Consider the following 18,937-nt stretch of genomic DNA (forward strand, 5'->3'; position numbering starts at 1 on the left):
ATAGTGTATTTGCAATGGGTGTGATAATTGGAACGGGAATAAACAACCTCTCTATCTACATTCAATGGTAGCTGTCATTTGCTTTGTAAGGATAGGAAAGGATGCCCCACACACACCACACACACACAGAGAAGCAAAGGAGAAATGTAGTAATTTGAAGTCCCAGGCTGCAACTGAATGAAAAGAGCAAAGAATTATCAAAAAGATTCCCTATCATCCCAGCTTGTTAGCATCCCACCTTACAGTCATCTTCTTAATAATTATCTCAAGTCTTTTCCTTAAGGTCATGAAGATATCAGTGTAAAAAACATCCACATGCAGGTCTGGTGGGTGGAGTATTTCTGCACAAAGCAAGAGAAATACCTGCAACTCTTTAAGTTGTGTTGAAGTCAATGGCAATTTTGCACCACTGCACACAGGATGCAGCACGGGTTTTAGGACTTAATATATTGCTTCAGTTTAGACACAGACACCTGTAGTTAGATGCTGCACAAGAAAGGGAGACATTTGCACAGGTATGTTTATTTTTTCCCTGTGTGTTTACAGTGCTTCGATTGTAATTGTACAACATTCAAAAAGCACAATTTCTTACCAATCTTACATACTTTACATCACAGTTCAACAATGTTAACACAAGTGTATTTACTAAATCAAACAGAATGGCCATAAACATTTACACTATTCTTCTGTAAACAATTTTTTTTTAATAAACAATGGGAAATGGAATTAATACAGATCACCATATGAAAGAGGAATGACCTTTTCCTTAAATAAATCGCTCTGTTTATAAATACTTCAGTTCTCTCAATATACATTTACAGACATAATTGTTAAAAGCAGATTGCCTACACTTTCCTTTAAAAAGAAAATGTCTGGAGATGGACCACTGTGGGTAAAATTCACCTAACATATGAAGCAAGCATGTGATTAGTAGAGTGTTAAAGGTATTACTGTACTTCACCCTCACTTCAGTTTGTTTACACCAATATAGAGGATTGTCATGTTAGGGAACTTTTACTTGAATTCCAGTAAATTGCAATCGATCTTGTAGTACACGTATGGGTAGTACTCCTGCTGGCTGAGGTTTAAGCCTGGAATATCCATAGTTGCCTGCAAGTAAAGTTTGGAAGCCAGTTACACTCTTACAACTCAGATTTCTATTCAGAAGTAGATTAAAGCATTCATATGTTTGAGAAACAAATAGGACGGGCAAGACTTCAAGCTTAAACTTCCATGTTCAAGTGACTGTTTAAGCAACATACAACAAGTTAGAACTTGGACAAATATTAACCTATTTTTCAAAATGAAACAAGTGCTTTTACAGAAACTAAGTAGCTTTGTATCCATAATTCACATCTGTTGCTATAGTAAACACTGCCACTAAATGGAAAGCAAAGGACTGCAATTATGTTTCACTACTGTTAAACAGCCTGTTATAGGGTACTGAGTGATCCAAGAAGTTACATGAAACTTAGCATCCCATTTTCACCTTGTCTTACATTCCCACTCCACCAAAAAGTCCTCAAAATACTTTGGAAAAAAAAAAAAAACATTACAATAAATATAACTTTAAGAATGATCATTTAATTTTTTAAAAATATAGCTAAACTTATCATGTAGTCTACCTTTACTTATTTAACTATGAAAAGCACGGCTTTCCAATACAAGATGATGGTGGTAGAATAAACCTCCCAGAAACCAGCTTTAAACGTGATAACAAGACACCTCTACAGGCAGAAAGGATGACTTCAAGTTCCTTAAGCCTAGTTTCAGATCAAAGTTTACTTTATTTGAATTCTTTGAGAATGTGAACATGTATCCAGCCTATAAGGCATCCTTCCATTGGTAGTAGGGAAGAACGCAGTAAGAAGAAGTGAATTGAGACTTTTACATTAGACAGCATTTCAAACGCATTAGTTGCAACTTTAAATACTATCTTCCTTTACAAAAATGTTAAGGTAGAGGTGTTATTTTTATAAGGAGACAGTTTTCTGTACTGCGAGAGAACTATGAAAAATATGGAGAGATGTAGCTTTTCAGTAAGGCTAGTAAACTTTTGTTTAGACAGAACAAACCTAACACTGCATGAGAGTAGCAGTTACAAAAATACTTACATCAATGATGGCTGCTGCACTGCTGTCAAGGTGTTTGTATAAGTCATACAAAACCTCCCTCAGTTTCTTCATTGTTTTCTTATTAGGCTGAAGCAGCATGGCCTGGAAGTTAACCGGCAAACCATACCTGAAAAAGTTAATCAGATAACTGTGAAAATGCTGAAATAAACCTTCTTTTACCATTTCAAAGCAGAGTTTTACTTTACTTCGGGAAAGAATCCTATTGCTTATGAGGAAAGTCTACTCATTTTCATAAAATCATTCTTCTCCTACAGTTCATAATTAAGATGTAAAGTGGAACTTGTCTTCAAGTTTAAAATAACAATACAGATGTCTAAATGCCTTTAAAAACCCTGAATACTTAGCACAACTCAAAAAAGTTACACCTGAAGTCTGGACTAAATTTTGAACATTCCCATTAATCTACTTGCAAGGCTTTGCTTATGCCACTAGGTGGAGAATCTAGTCTCTATTCCACCCTCCTTTTTAGATATGTGGAAACATTTGCCAATATTCAAACTAAGTCCAACTGTCTTCTTTACTCGAGTTTGTCTTCAAAACCTGCCTGTAATGGCTATGAAAAACAGACTTGATTGCAAGTTAATATGCATTTTTCCTCCTCCGATTGTTTTTTTTTTTTTAGCAGCTCTTATCAAAACTAACTAAAAAAATCCTTCAGTTTTCGACCGAGTCCTTTCCACTCTGAAAAAACAGATAATAGCAGAGCACCTACAACTTTTATCAAGCACTGGGTGAACAACACGCTATTATCTACTTCAGATGTTCCATAACTGGAAGCAAGAGCTATGTCATCAACTATTCTTGCATCCTACCCTTTGCCTTTGTTTAGTCCTTCCTGGAAGGCTGGCATTCACAAACCTCAGGCTACTAAAGCTGAGCTAGATGTGCTTTTTCCATTCCTAAACTTTGCAAGAATTTACTACTCAGGTTTGTCTCATTACCTTAGAACAGATTCAACAAAAACTCGTAGTGCTTTCACATGAATCCATGCAATGAAAGCTTCACTGAAATTAACTTTCAGCCACCGAACCAGAGGCCCCTGTGAAAGAGAAAAAAATCTTATGAAGAAGAATCAGACAGTTAGGCATGTTTAAGCAAATACTCATTATTTATATCATAATATAAAGATAACTTAAAGGCAGAGTTCACACTATTGATATAATGGATTAAGGGTAGTTTTCTACAAAGTCAAGATTAATTTCACAAGAACTCTGTTGTCTCTTCAGTACCCCAGCCCACCTGTCCATGGGCTAACTATATTAAGGACCATTTCAACAATATCTGATTATTTCATTCAAATGTTTGTCCATTTTGAAACGTCACATACTATCAGCTGCAATCCCAGCACTTGGTTCAACACAGTTAAGAGCAACTCAGCTATCCCTGAGCAGATTAGCTGGGCTGCAGGCTGACTATGTGTCATGTCATCCCTGCAATATGTTCTCAGAATCACAAGCTCATGAAGTCATTATGCAGCATTAACACGTCTGAGACATCTCAGGTTTCTATAATGACTAGTTTATACAACTTACAAACTGTTTCTTCTTGTCAGTTGACAGCCTATTCATTTCTTCTTTATCAGCCTTCATCTCTTCTTCATTATACTGGAAGTCACGGACCATAAATCTGCATTTGGAAGTGAATAAAGATCAGAAGTGGCTATCTAGAGATGCTTCACAGCACAAGAGGGAACATACAAAATAAGCCTTACTTATATTCTCTTGCTTTATGCTTGAAGTCATCCACTGCCTTCCTGAATAAGGTGACATTGCAAAGGTAACTATCTTGATCCTCAAAAAGTACACTACACAGAAAAAAAGTCAGAATTATTAAGGTTCAAGTCACTACAGATCTGAAATACAATAGGTTAAGTTGTACTTTATTGCTACTAAGGCAGGAACATAGATGCAGATAATCACATGGGATTGCTTCACAAATTAAACACTCTCTACAGAAAGTAACTGAAGCTTTAGCAACCACTCTTAATTACTCCCTCAGTAAAGAGTGACACTTTACATTTCATGTTCAGACAATGCTACTCAGAAGAGCTTCATACATGCCTATGTATTTGGTCAAGTTAATATTATTTTACTGGAAGGGGAATTGAAGTTAGTTTAGTACCAAAAAATTTAGACTACAAAATTACTGGCAATGTATATTCTAAAGAAAAAGGAAATGGATTTGAAAAACAGAAGAACTCTAAGACAACAGAAGTTGATTAGAAAGTGTTACTTATACTTTAAAGAAGATACTTCAATATAATGCTTATTCTGAGAGTTCACCTTGAGGAAAAAGCCTTGAACAGATTTAGACTGTTCCTCAATGCCGTATTTTTTCTCAAACTGTTTTATAACACTTGTATTGAACAAGTCACCTCTTCTTTACCCATCCCTATGTGACAGTTTCCCCAGTAAGTAAATCAGAATCATTAGCAGATCTAGGTTGAAGTTGATCCAACTAAAATGTGACGTAAGGCAGAGCAAGCTCAGATTTTATAAGTGGCATAGAGTTGGTAGTATCAGATCTACCCTATCAAAACCCAACTGTCAATTTAAATTAACACCACATCAATGCTTTATGCTACATGTTGACTTTATTTTTGATGTGGTAACAAAGTTGCTAAAGTGGCTTCACCCTGTTAATCAAATCCTGGCATTCCTCTTCCCCATCATAAACATCAGCACCAGTCTGGTACCCAGGGCCTTTGTTAGCACACAACAACATAATCAAGCTTGATTGACTCAGATAAAACTATAAAGCTAGACATTTTGACAAGCTTTAGACTAATCTTTAGAATTTAAAGTCAATACAGATGAAGATCAAAAAAATGTAACAAAAGCAAATGTGAGATCTAACATCTGACAACTTACTTGCTGGAACGTGGTACAACCATCTCTGCTAGTGTTTCATATTGCTTAACCCAGTCATTATAGTTCAACCTAGAGAGCACACAGGTTGCAATTACTGTTAGCATTGTAGAATAAAATCTTAGATTAGTACATCAATTTTTTTTTTTTAAAGTTAAAAACAATTAATTATCACATCTTCCAATCCAGGTGTAGGTTTTTAAAAATACACAAGGCATCAGGGGCAATTCTCCTCATACCATTTTTTAGGATTATTGCTAAATAAACTACATTAGCCAAAGTGAGAAATATTTTATCTCCCGTCTTCATAGAAGTTTAGAGGTATACAATTACTGAAGTCAAGGAATGATGAAATGAAATCAGTCATCGTTCAATATAGTTCTCAGAGGACCAAATGAACTTAACTGTCAAGGTTTATCAGAAACTCCTCACGCAGCTCTGCTCGTCTGAGATACTACAGGGAATACTACTTCCACAATTACAAGCAGGTTCCCCAAAGTCCTGCACTTGCCTGAGAGACCACTGAGAATTTGGGAAGCTCTGCCTTTCTGTAGCTGGTGGTGAAGGGATTCTACCCCTAAATCACCAAAAATAAGTCAAAGGTAAAAGAAAAATAACAGCTGAGGTATGCTAACCACCAGTTTTCTGCTAAAACTACTGCACCTGCTTTGCCTTCACCAGAGTTTTACACATGACAGACTACTACTGCATGCAATAAACAGCCCACACGCTATCTTCACAAGTTAGAAACTCTCTCCTTGTGCCCATCTCCAGGGAGACAGGCTAGCACTACAAAGCAGAACGAGCTGTCCAAAGCTTTGCCATTTTCTCAACTACAAGAGTTTAAAAGACATATGTATCACAACTTTCCTTGGCCAGGGAAAAGGGTGTTTTTTTTATTGTTTTATTTCAGATCTGTTGTCATTTCAGATGAGGAACAGGCTGTTCCTCAGGTTCGTTTTAAAGTTTCATGTTAAAGGTTTAACATGACATAAGCACTGTTGCACAGGTAGAGACAGAGAAATACAAAAGCAGTATTCTCACAACCTGAAAAAATGGGGAGCAAAGAAGAAAAGGGTTCACTTTGTTACCTAAATGGGGAAAGCCAACATAGAGCTAACCTGGGTAATTCTATCACTAAACATTCTAACAGAAAACAGCTCATGTTTTCACTCAGTACTTATTATTTTCATAAGGATACTTTCTGCAGCATGAATCGCCATGGCTAAGACTAGATAAAAGACCTAAGTCTATATTCCCAGTTTCTCAAAGAAATTCATGAGCACTCAGCATTTCTTATGGTGAGCTCCTACAAACAATGGAATATAGGCACACAGGTTCATTTGCAGTAGGTGTCCAAATGTTTTTGTTCGTATGTTCATGAAAACTCAAAGCAATTCAGGCATCCTTTCTTACAGTACTATAGGATTGTGGGGTCTATTGCTTGATTTACATTTATTATTTTATCCTGCTCTTCAGACAAGCAATAAACTTACTTTGGTACAATCACTAATAATGTGACCAAGTATTCTGAATCAAGTACAAAGTCCTCTTTCTTTACAATATCAGCAAGGCTTCTGGTTAGCAAGCTTCCTCTGTAGAGAAACAAAGACAATCAGAGCAAACACCTTTAAGAATTGAGCTGGTACAGACAACAGTTTCTATTGCTTGAAAGTGTAACATTTCATTTAAGCATTCAATATGGCAGAGCAAACAAAGTGTCCTTACATGAATGTTATATATACAAAAGTTTTTATCAATAGCTCACTACTTTTTAATCGGTAGCCCACTCAGTGCTGAGTGTCATTTCCATATTCCAAGAACTCTGAACTCTTTTTAAAAGTGATCCAAGACCACAAGAACCATTTATTCACTCTGACGGCCAGTATATGGAACCTCAGTTACAACCAAGCTACTGCATACCTACATATAGAACCCCAATGAAAATTTAAAGCAGCAGCACATTGTCTTATTCTCAAAAGAACAAGAACCTACACAGATTTAATGGGGCTTAGCGGACAGATTACCATGGCTTAACAAGGAACTTATAGCTCCCTCATGAAACAGCTATCATTAGTCTGACCCACAGACCTGAATGAGCCACCAAGCTTTTACCATTAACGATAATGGCAGGGCTGAGTCAAATTAATCAACCATATTTGGACAGAACTACTGTATCTGAACTACTCATCATGTGTACATGACAAGGCAGCATGCGGTCCTCTTTTAATTTATCATCACTTGCATGTATGCAACAGCTGTCTCTCTGCTGGTTGCTTTTGAGGGAAGAAACCCAATTAATACAGATATGCTTAGAGCACAAATTGGAGTGAAGGGGAAAACTTCACTGTTTAGCCAGACGTGTAAGTAGCAGTGTTACACGCCATTTTAACAGCAAGCTTCTCTCGAGGGCTTCAGCAATTTATACAGTCTGTACATGCTTTTGTGTATTTCACTATCACTTGCCAATCACAAGTAAGTGATTACCAGGAAGTCACTGGTAATAAGCATCCTTCTATCACATATGCTACTCAAGATTGAAATGCCTCAAAAACACATCAAGCTTAGAGCCAGTACCTCTTCAAACATGACTAAGTTCTCACAGTTAGAAAGTTTTCCTGCATTGCATTAACAAAAAAATTAAATGTGACTTACGCATTCTTTCTTTCCAAATTCTGAAGATTCCCTTTTAGATTATTGTATGCCGAGGCTCTTGCTTTAAGATCATTGTCAATCTGGTTTACTCCCTTGAAGATCAAAAAAGCATCTAAAGAACTGAGTTTTTAAATGATTTCTTAATTTCAAAGCTTAGATCTTTCATCTGCTATCAAGAACTTGATGAAAAATACAAAAGCTAAAATGCTTATTTCTCTAGGGCTTAACAAGATTCCCTCAAGACTCAAAATTTTAGGTTAGAATTCCTATAAAGGAAAATGAACCAATAGTAAAAATTACACATCCTCTTCTGGTATCAACCGGACATGCTACTGCACCCAGCTGATCAACTCCACCAGCTTGAGGTCACCACCCTCCAGCTCAGATGACAGAAAAGATTATTGAAGTTTACCTTCACACTGTGATACAAATTTACTGGTTAACACTGGCTAACCTGTCCTTCAGCTGGTTTTCACACTTTCCTCTCAAGACTTTCAGTGGCAAAAATGATGGTATAGTCTTATGAGCAGCAAATCAAGCATGAAGTAATGCAAACCAATAATGCTTTTCATAATCTACAACTTAAGATGAGACTCTGCTGCACTGTATTTGCTTATTACATGTTTTTTCTTGCACTTTTCCTTGAGATGAATAGCCTTGCTCACTCTGAAAGATAAGGGTATCAACTAAATGCATTACCTATCTGATTCCAAATGGCTGCTATTTACAATTCTAAGTATTACCACTTTTTTTCCTGAAGTTCTTTCCGATTTTGTACACTTTCAAAGAAAAATACAAATTCTACTACCATTTACTTTCATCAAGTCACCTGATGCTGTTTTATATTGGCAATGGTTTACACATATACAGGAAAATCTATTTTACAGATATTTTCTACAGTCATTAACAGTTTATATACTTAAGAATGTCTGGAATTGCACAGGGCCAGCTTCAGGGTAGACACAAACAGTATTTCAGACAAAAAATGCATTTGTCCATTTAGGTATTAATAGCATTCTCCATTTAATGACTCTGGTACCCTTTGATCATCTTCAAAACTCTTATATTAAAATTTTAACTATTTCACTGTTCAGACTGACTTATATTTGGCTTGCCATTCCTCCTCAAGTAAGCCACCTTTCTCAAACACATCCTCCAGGATTAATTGGAATAATTGCAAAAATAGTTAATTCCCAGTTAGGCTGTTTGGCAGCAAGTTGGAAAACACAAACAAAGTAATAAATAGTTCTCAAATATCCACTCATACTTCTATCAGTCTATACAATAAATTATTTTTAAAATATCCATGTATTTAGCTAACAGTTGGGTAGCTGTAAGAACTTGGTGCAGCATTGCTCTGGCATTATACCACTGCCTACTCTCTCCTCCACCACAGTAAGTAGGTACAAGTCCGTGAGAATTGCCAGGGGCACGTATCTGAGCATGTAGTTAAGAAACTCTCCTTTTAATTGTGCCCTGGCTGTTGACAAAACATTCTGCTGGCATACACCACTTCAGGATACTACAAACAGCACTTCAGCTTCGGTATCCAGATTTTATTTTTACAAAATAAATCTTTCTTAACAGCTACAACACTTTGTTATACAGTGACCTTGTTTATGGTAACACACAAGCACACCTGTCTGCACCAGGAAGAAGTTGTTAAAAGCACAAGCATCCTGGCAGGAAAAAAAGCTTTGAGTATTTCACAACGTGCATAAAATAACTCAAGCAAAAATGTTTTATAAAACAAACGACCTTACCTTTGCAATAATTTCTGAAATATTCTTCAAGGATTGCTTGATCGGATATTTGGCCATATCCCACTGGAACCTTGTGATATAGGTGACCAAGTCAACTAAAATTTTGAAGAGGGACTTTGTTAAGATAGACAGTAAGAGGACTAATGTACTTGATTTAGAAGTACTGTAACAGCCTGTTGTAGACCTTCACATGTATGTACCCTGTTGCTTAAGAAATCTGAAAACAAACTACCAAAATCTTAAGTTTTCTGTGACCTCTGCATTCAGATATTGGTATTTCTTCATCTCTGTAGACCCCAAAATGGTATTTACTAGTAACTATGATGGCTGGAGAAGCACAGACAAAGTCAGCCATTATTTCGCTTCATATGAAAAATATCTGGGAGAAGGCAGGGTTACGACTGTTACATGGCTCACCTGAAGCAGCAGTTTTGTATAACGATACGAGAGGCTATCCCGAGTCCCTCTCTTAAAATATTTGCATTAATTAGGACTGCTGCATTTGTTTTCATGTTTCCATTCATACTAACCTCTCTCCAACACGCCTTACAAAAAATCATCTGTATTCAGATGACAGACCAGTAAAAAAAAAAAAAAAAATGTTTTCAATGACCAGTAACAGCCATTTTTATGCTCCACCCAAAACTTCTGACAATAGCCTTAAAGGATCAAAAGGCTTCTACAAGTGAGTATTTAATATGCAGATCTGTAATTTCTCGCTATTTTGGATTCTATCATTCCTTTCAGGATAAATAACCCATGGGAAAACATATTTCCATACCTAAACTAGGCTTTCAGAACATCAAACAGAAGCAGCATTAAGTGTGTGTCTGGATCACCGCCTTCCCTCCTACCGCTCTTAGGATGTGCGTATTATGGTTAACACTTTACCTCCATTAGCCAGAAGATTTTCCTGAACTTTATCTTTACTATCTTCCAGAACATCAGCCATATACTGGGCCACCTTCTTCACAACGCTGAAAAATGAAAGATAAAGCTAATAAAAAAAAGAAAAAAAAATTGCCATTTTGAGAAACACTATTCCTAAAACTCATCTGAAATTGTCTGGAAATTAAGAGATTGGATCAGGTATAAAATGTCGAACGCTTTACACATAAGCTTTTCAAGAGTACCAACTGGGCTTGCTATCTGAAAGAGACCAATTCAAACACATCTCAATTTATTTAAATCATTCTCAAGCACTGCTCTCATCGGTTCTCAACAGGATGAAGATACTTCCCTTGCCTCCAGGGAACAAAGGTTGACACTTCCAAATGTAATCCCACTATACTCCAAACTTTTTTCCCCCCTCCTTTTCTTCTTTCAGATCTGTGGTTGTTTCAAAATCCTAACCCCATTCTCAAAATATGTAGTGAGGTAGAAATCATCAATAATAAAAATTAAACACAAGGCAACTGTGACAATGAAAAATGAAAGAAAACCAAAGAGCTATAGAGAAATCCCAGCCCAAAGCCCTCATGAGATCTGAGGCATAAGACCTGCCTTCTCCACCAAAAAAGCTAATGTTTAACATTACTCACATGTGCCATGCCTAACATTTTCCTATTCTGCTAAAAAACAACTACTTAATACTTCTCTCCTTGAAACAGAAGATAGCTCTACAAGTTCTGGCTATGTTATATTAGCTCAAAAATCACTTTCAAAGGACCATTAGTTTCTTCAAGATAAACGTCCTTTGTATTTAAATTCTGAGGCTGTATAATCATCTCAGTGGGTTAAGAAACATGTTACCTTCCTGAAGCCTGTAAACAGTACTCTAACTTGCTAAAATGCATTTTACTCCATCTCACTACCACTTCCTGCAGCTGCCATGCTCAATTCTGACCAGCTCTCCAGAATCTGGCGCCACACAGCACTACTACAGGGAGAACTTGGGGAAATGATGAAGGGAGAACCTACATCCATGTCCCACTATTCCATGAGAAGCATCTCCCCCAAGCACAGATACTAGGAAAAGCATCAGCTTAGCCTACTGAAATTAGCTTGTTGACTGCATACAAAGGATCACTATGAAACCTAAAAAGTTTGAAAATAGCCCATGAATCATTAAGGATTGGCAAAGCATCATATCAGTGTTCAAATATTATACATGCTAGTAAAAATAAACTGTTACCTCTCCACAAATGCATCCAGTTTAGCCAGCTCATCTGACAGACCAACTAAAACATCCAGCGTCCCAACCTAGAAGGAAAAATCAAAATGCATTAGCAATTGCATACAAACCTAGAAAAAGAAAACACCCCTAAAAGAGTTTAACTACATACACAGAAGCCAAACTATTCCCCATGGTATATAAATTTAAGGTATGCTCAACCTCTGCCCCCTTTAGGAATAATTTTAGTTCACAGGAAATAAAAAGAGTAAAACCAAAACCAATCGTTAATAACTCTAGTGGGCCACTTGAGTTTTCTGCAATAACTTTTCTAAATACTTTAGGCACCCTAAAGGTTGAAGGTCATCCTAACTCACATCCACGGAGCTCCTGGGAAGAGACTGACACCGATTGGATTAGTAGATGTAAGAAGAGGGGCTACATCTCCTGACATAACTCAGGATGGTCTGAAGATGAATGGTAACTTATGGCAGATGGAAGATGCTCTCAGACAGCGTGTGCTCTGGGTCTGTTCCCTAGTGGAGGCAGAATGAGGCAGCGTGCCACCTGAACTTGAACCATTCTGTAGACAGATAGGGGTGGCATTTTTTCCCCTTCATTTTGATAATCTCTCACTTATAAAGCATTAAACTGAGCTCACTTTTTTTTTCTTCAAGACACATGCTGGTGTCAGACCTTATCTTGATGAAACACTCTCTTCTACCTCTTCCATAGCCTGATAGTTGCAGTTAACCAAGAGAAACTGCTTTCAGATTTTGTTTCTCTTCCCTTCTCGCTGTAATAGTTCAAATGGTTTCCTTCCTATTTTCTATAACACACACTGGCTGGTCACACCGAAATGCTCTCAGTTGGAGACAACTGCTACTTCTGGACACAGAAAAAGCAGGAGCTGTTTGGTCATCTGCCCTATTTTAAATCAAGCCATTTCATTGCATCTCAGCCAGCAAAGCAGCAGCAGACACATCAGAAGGGTACAAAAAAAAAAAAAAAAAGAAAACCGTGTCATCTGAATACTCAGATCACAAATCTCCATTTGCACCTTAATTTCCAAAGCTGATTTTCTTTCTTCTCCTGCTTACTGCTAGCAGTATGAGACCCCAATTGCTTCCTGTGGGAAAAAACTGCTTTATTTGCTGAAAGAATGCAATTTGATGAACCTTTAAACCTTACAGTATGAGAAATTTTTATAATTCCAGAGAAAAGATAACTGATTGTTTAAATTAATGTTTTGATCCACAAATACTCAACAAAATACATCAGCTGCTTTCTCTAAAAAGTCTGCAAGTATTCATCACTTGCAGTTTTAGTCTAAAGAAACAAACATGATGCCAAACAAACACTTCTTAGGACATGACAGGGGGCTTACGTACCTTCAGGTCTGGAATATTGAACTTTGAATTAGTAGAAAGATTGTTATTTTTTGTGGTCGCTGCGTGTAGTTTCTCCCATGTCTGTTGACAAGTTTTTTCCCCAGGAGCAGAAATCAGCCAAAACTCGGTCATTTTTGTCTCTTATCGTGATGCTTTCTGCTTCTGAAGACAGGGGCAAGATGCTAGTAGCAGAAAGGAAGTGGGATGGAAGAAAAAATATCTGCCATTAGTTTAGGATTGAAAGCTTTGCCTGAAGAAAAATCATCCTATTCCATGTAATTGAAGTGCTGTCCTAGCCACTGGAAGAGATTCTACCGAGAGTATCACATGGTTCCAAATTCACTTTTTCCTATCTCCCAAATCACATTTGCACAGTTGCAGAGTATTTTTAAACTGCCCATCCTGCAAGTGAAAGGCTGAGTTTGCAACATTAACATCTGCAACTCCACAGAAGATTATAAGCAACCTAACTGAAAATAAATCCAATAACACAAGACCCAAATCACGTTTACAAAGCTCTGTACAACCTCCAAGATCTGTGTAACAGACTGCTTTCTGAGAGAAAATGCAAGAGAAACATATTTCAACTCTGACACTAGAGCCTTTCCAATCACTTTTCAGATTAGAACAGTATTTTGAAGTCAATTAGTACATCATTTAAATGTGTTTTAGGCAAACTTTGCTTAAATGAATAAACTAAGAGGGCTCTCCCAGCAGCTAAGCATTTCAACATGAAGGGGGGCTCCATTCTAGTCTCGGTACCTCTGTTGTCATTGCAGACTTCCAATAAAATTACACTAATGCTAGCATTATTCCAGAGAACCAGCACTAAACACAGTTTATGTTACACGGCTTGTTTAGGGAAACATTTAACTGTGTTATGGGCCTCCACTGGAGGTCTACTATCAACATTTTGGAGTGAAACTAAATTTAACTTCCTCTTATTCTGAGGACTTAGGTGCATTATCTTCCTTAACACATGCCAAACGTTACGTTTTCCTACGCCTCACTGAACCCTGGCCCTATAAAAGACCCGGCCAAGTTTACTGTAAACTTCACCCACACATGGAGACAGCCCTGCAGCTCACACACACACATTCAAGTGCCTAAGCTTTAGATTGGCTTCTGCTTGGACACGATTACACTAAGACTAGAAGAGGCTTTGGAATGGATGTTGACTAAATAAAAGGCAGAAGTTCAGGTGGCAGCAGCGAGTATCCCCGCACGAGGCAGAAGAGCCGCAGCACAGAAGTCCAAGGCTCCTGTTCAGTGAAACAGACGGAACATGGTGTTCTCATGCTTTCCACTAAAACACAAATAGACCTTCCAAAAAACGTATAAAGTTTCCAGAAATTACACCAGATAAGGAAACAGTTGCTTGTTCACCATGAGTCTCATTCTCTGCATTACAGATTGGAAAAAAGAAATCTAAACATCTCTCACAGGGAAAAAAAAAAATCTTTAATGGATACATTGCAAAGAATAATTGGAAAACTTTAATTACTGAAAGCAATCTTTTACAGTCAGTTTTCAAGGACTGACTGTGCAGACTAAATATTGACAACTCTACCATAAACATAACTGGCTGCAAACACCTGAGAGACTTGCAGCAAAAATTTAATCATGCTAAAAAAAAAAAAAAAAGTGAACTAGAGAACTTCAGGATTCCGTAACACCAGAGGGGAAAAAAACAAGTTGTTCAACTCAGTAACCAACATCTTTTTCTACTGCTCAAATGGAACAAGCAAAGGTGGAGCAGCTGTCACTTCCAAGAATCACAGAGCTGCAGAACACCTTTTCCCTGTTCCCCCCCCATTTTTCTCTGCCTGGTTGGTTTCCAAGAAGCTCTGTCCCACTTCACCAACCAGGGAAAGTGGGATCATCCCCATCCCAAACACCCACTCAGTGCAGCATTGTTTGAAATGGTCAGTGGGGAGGAGTACCTACACCGTCAGACAAATGAAAGACTAACAAATGGGCACTATTCCAGCCAGACACACTGACTAGTTTCAGCATCATGGCTTTTCTATGGTCCCAGAAAGATTTTCAAATACATATACGGTGAAAAAAAGTTTCACAGAAAAGTTTTAAACTTTTGTTTGGATGCTTGTTCTATGTCAGGAAGATAGAGTTTGCACTCAGAACTACAGGGAACAAGGAACAAGAAGCAGAAAAAGAAGAAGTGCAAGAGAACAGTAAGAAAAACAGAAACAGCCACTAGCCAGGCAAAAATACATATTGGCCCACTGCAAAATGAAAGCCATTACACTTAAACAGCACCAGAGAAAAAAAAAAAAAAAAAAAAGCAGGAAATACCAAGGGTTCGGATCATTTAAGTATGCTGACAATTATTTTTTTAAAACTAAACTATTATTTTATTCCCTTGAACTGGAAATAATGGAATGTAGTCTTCTGTGAGATCCACCGCTGTAGTAAACTTATTCTCTCTTTAGGTCAAGAGGTATGTGTAAGCTGTCAAGCATTGGCATCTCAGCAGCCTGCAAAACCTTAGCAGTGGTCTCATTTTGGCCTTACCAACAGAACTACAAGGATAACAAGCAATTACCTGGATGCTGCCCACGAATTAGCTGCACCTTGCCCCAAGAGGACTCCTCAGTGCTGTAGTTTTGGTGGTATCTTAAACTGCACCTGTAAAATGACCTGATCGCCCCCAAATTCCAGAGCAATCCATACTAGAATCTCACTGTACTAAGTGCTGCCCTTGTAAGGATGTAGTCCTGACTTAAACTGAAAGTCTGAAGCGTTCTGTGTTGAAAACTAAGTTACATGGGAAAACAAACACAACAAAAGCCCACAAGTTACAACCCTCTTGTGAGTTTTTTAAAACAAGCTGGCAGAAACAAATTTTGTTTAGCCTCTGGTTACCTCCTACCCCAAGAAAACCCCAAAGGGGCATTCAACATTTCAAATCCTCTTCTAACAACCCTGTGATTGACTTCCTTTCTTTTCTCTACTTAGCTAATTATTACAACTGAAAACTTTAACTGAAGCAGAGTATCTAAGGCAAAAGCTGGGAGGATAACCCCAACAAAGAGCACCTACCAGCCATTATCTCACCCTCCTCACTCCCAGTGAGCATTAACTGCAGTATTCCAGTCATTTTTTCCCCAGACATCCCTGCTTTTATGTTTTGTTTTGTTTTTTTTTTTTTTGATAACAAACCCGATGAAAGAACCTAGAAGAAGCAATCAGAGTGGGCAAATGAGCTTTTGTTTACACCCTGGACCTCTGTGACAGGCACTGTTTTGTAACATACTGCTGAGTGGAATTTGTCATAGGATGGTTTTGCCTAATTACTGCTGGCTATTCTTGCTATTCCAATTATTCGACATACACTCATAAAAGGGCAGAAACATTCAAAAATGGACGTCCAAATTCATAAATGGCATTTTCAACAACACAGAAACACATCAATTTAAAAATATTCAGCACTACAGCACACAGTTCATGAGCTAACTTTCATTCCATACTACACCACAGCGATCCTGAGCAAGCAGGAACCATGCTGCTAATTCTGCTGGGTCTGGTAAAGCTATCAAAAAATAAAACAATTTCTGAGATGTCATTATAAGTATATTCTCACCAATGTAAGCATGAAGTGTTGCTATACGATTAAAAGAAAAATAAAAATAAGAAAAAGGGGAAAACCCATTAAGCCAAGAAAATAAGAAGCAAAGCTTATAGAAAAGTCTCTCTGCAGACAAGGCTGAACCAAAGTTTAGAAGCTCAGGGAAGAGGTTCTGGAATCCTAGCTTTATATACAGCGTTGGGCAAGCCACATGGGTTCTTACAAAACCTCAAGGTCATTAAGTTATTGTTTTCATACCGATTGACTGAAGCATCGGCATCTCAAAGAAATAAATAAATGAAATCTTATGAGACCAGTGATGCTTTGACCCCCTTTCACCTTGCACAAAAAGTGAGACTTCCCACTTTTAAGGGTTTAATACCACAGATATCTCAGAACACCCCTTCTGTCATTCTAGGTTGAAGAGCTGAGCGGCGTCCCACTGAATTTCTCTTGACGCCTTCCCATACGCATGCCTGCAACACGATTTTGAAGTGCAATAAGGGCTTCCACGAGCCCTCAGACAGTGTTTTATGTAACACCAACACTGCTGGGGCGTTCTGCTAGGCGAATAGATGCCACTCATCTACATCTACGCGCTGCTCTTGGCACATCGCACCCCTGGAAGCTTTTCCGCTGAAGCCCCTAGGTTTGAACTGCAGCTACTCCAACACCTGAAATAGGTTTGATATGTCATTTTGAACAGATGTCGCATTTCTAGCCATGATTAACAGGGTTTAATTTCTGTATCGTTTAGAGAAGTGGACAAGAGGAGGCAAAGGGCCCTCAGACCCCAAACCTCCCAGGCAGCACGCCCTGACGCGCCCCACAAAGCCTCCAAGCGACCCCTCTCGGCTCTGACACACGCACCCCGCGATGCCAAGACGGGATTTGCACTGCAGCTTCCCAGAGCGGCGGCGGGGCTGAGGCAGTGCCCGCGGCCTGCGCTCGGAGCCAGCGCCCAGCCCCCAGCCGCCATCTTCCCCTCAGCCCTACCCCCAAAACACCCCCCCTGCCGCCGGCCTCTCGCCCTCCACCCCCCCAAAATCCCCTCCCGGTGAGGCAGCCGGGCCCGAGGCCTCCCCCTCAGCCCTCCCCGGTGCCACAGGCCGCGGGAGGAGCCCCGGGGGAGCCCCAAAACCTCGGCACCCCCCCGGTTCTTCCTCCCCCCCTCCCCCGGCCGCCCTCCTCCTCCTCACCGGCGGCCGCGGCCCCGTCACGGCGCCATCCCGCCCAACCGCCCCGCGTCACGTGACCGCCGCGGCGCCGGTCACGAGGAGAGGGGGAGAGGGGAGGGGACGGGAGGGGCGGGGCGGGCTCAGAGCCCAGGGGTCGCGGGTTCGAGACCCGCCTCGGCCCCCGCGGGTGTTGGGGTTGGGGGGGTGAAGGAGGGGAATGGGTGGGACGGGGAGAGGTTGGCGTTTCCTGGCGGAAAATAGAACTGGTGAACGCATCGGCGCTGTTTAGGGAGAAAAGCCTGATGTTTGAGTGTTTATTTTTTTTTTACCCGCAGCCCTGTGGTTGGCTTGCGGTGTGGGGTGAGCGGAGGCAGGGGGGCACAGCCTGAGAGGCCCCAAGCTACATAGGGGTCAGGGTGGCCTCGGCTGCTGACAGGCTTTACATAGGGTCACAGAATGGTTTGGGTGGGAAGGGACCTTAAAGATCATCTGATTCCAGCCCCCTGCCATGGGCAGGGACACCTCCCCCCAGCCCAGGTTGCCCAAAGCCCCATCCAGCCTGGCCTTGAGCACCTCCAGGGATGGGGCATCCACAGCTTCTCTGGGCAGCCTGTGCCAGGGCCTCACCACCCTCTGAGAGAAGAATTTCTTCCTCATATCTAACCTAGATCTACTTTCTTTTAGTTTAAAGCCGTTCCCCCTTGCCCTACCCCTACACCCCCTGACACAGAGTCCCTCCCCAGCTGTCCTGCAGCCCCCTTTAGGCACTGGCAGGCCACTGTAAGCTCTGCCCGGGGCCTTCTCTTCTCCAGCCTGAACACCCCCAGCTCCCTCAGCCTGTCTGCGCAGGAGAGGGGCTCCAGCCCCCTGAGCATCCTCATGGCCCTCCTCTGGACTCATCATTCTAGCACTTCCATACCCTTAAATATCATCATGCTTTTAGGATAGAGAAGGCTACTCAGGTTTGAAACCCTATAGGTTCATTCCTGCTGTTTGTCAGGCTTTATCAGGTAAACTCTTGGAAAGCAGTCTTGGAAAATGTGATGGCAGCTCACTGATCAATACTGCCAGTATGTGTGTACTTAAATGCTTTATTGCTATCGACCTTCAGTGAAAGAGTTGGGAAAGAAGACAACATGCAGGCAGGTGGAGAGTGGGAAAAGATGGATTTAGAAAGAAACTGTTGCAGTTTTATTTTGGCACTAAAACTCCCATTTCTTACTTTGCACTGTAATGCCTAAGTGAA

General features: G+C 39.8%; 1 protein-coding gene across 4 annotated transcripts; it reads right to left on the bottom strand.

Moving 5' to 3' along the window:
• Positions 1-502: 502 nt before the first annotated feature.
• On the bottom strand, positions 503-17,841 carry ATP6V1C1 (ATPase H+ transporting V1 subunit C1). 4 transcript variants are annotated; one of them, XM_038175051.2, is made up of 13 exons: positions 17,713-17,841; positions 12,925-13,106; positions 11,555-11,622; positions 10,312-10,397; positions 9,421-9,515; positions 7,658-7,749; positions 6,499-6,597; positions 5,006-5,074; positions 3,847-3,939; positions 3,668-3,761; positions 3,077-3,174; positions 2,115-2,241; positions 503-1,110 (listed from the first exon to the last, which is right to left on the bottom strand). In XM_038175051.2, exons 2-13 carry the CDS (start codon positions 13,054-13,056, stop codon positions 1,015-1,017), a joined length of 1,149 nt encoding a protein of 382 aa, XP_038030979.1. In that variant the 5' UTR covers positions 13,057-13,106; positions 17,713-17,841; the 3' UTR covers positions 503-1,014. The 4 variants fall into 4 exon arrangements, with proteins under 4 accessions (XP_038030979.1, XP_027308364.1, XP_027308362.1 ...); XM_027452563.3 differs by having other exon boundaries at positions 10,312-10,417; positions 17,713-17,778; XM_027452561.3 differs by lacking the exon at positions 17,713-17,841 and adding an exon at positions 15,491-15,511.
• Between the last annotated feature and the right edge of the window lie 1,096 nt (positions 17,842-18,937).

This window comes from Anas platyrhynchos, chromosome 2 (genome assembly GCF_047663525.1).
Source record: "Anas platyrhynchos isolate ZD024472 breed Pekin duck chromosome 2, IASCAAS_PekinDuck_T2T, whole genome shotgun sequence".
Classification (NCBI taxonomy): domain Eukaryota; kingdom Metazoa; phylum Chordata; class Aves; order Anseriformes; family Anatidae; genus Anas; species Anas platyrhynchos.

Excerpts from the sequence above, each read along its gene's own strand:
- ATP6V1C1 (XM_038175051.2), bottom strand. The coding sequence starts at position 13,056 with ATGACCGAGTTTTGGCTGATTTCTGCTCCTGGGGAAAAAACTTGTCAA. Across the intron at positions 7,750-9,420 it reads TTTCAGAAATTATTGCAAAG|GGAGTAAACCAGATTGACAA; the intron begins GTAAGGTCGTTT and ends TTGATCTTCAAG. Across the intron at positions 3,175-3,667 it reads CTGACAAGAAGAAACAGTTT|GGGCCTCTGGTTCGGTGGCT; the intron begins GTAAGTTGTATA and ends TCTCTTTCACAG.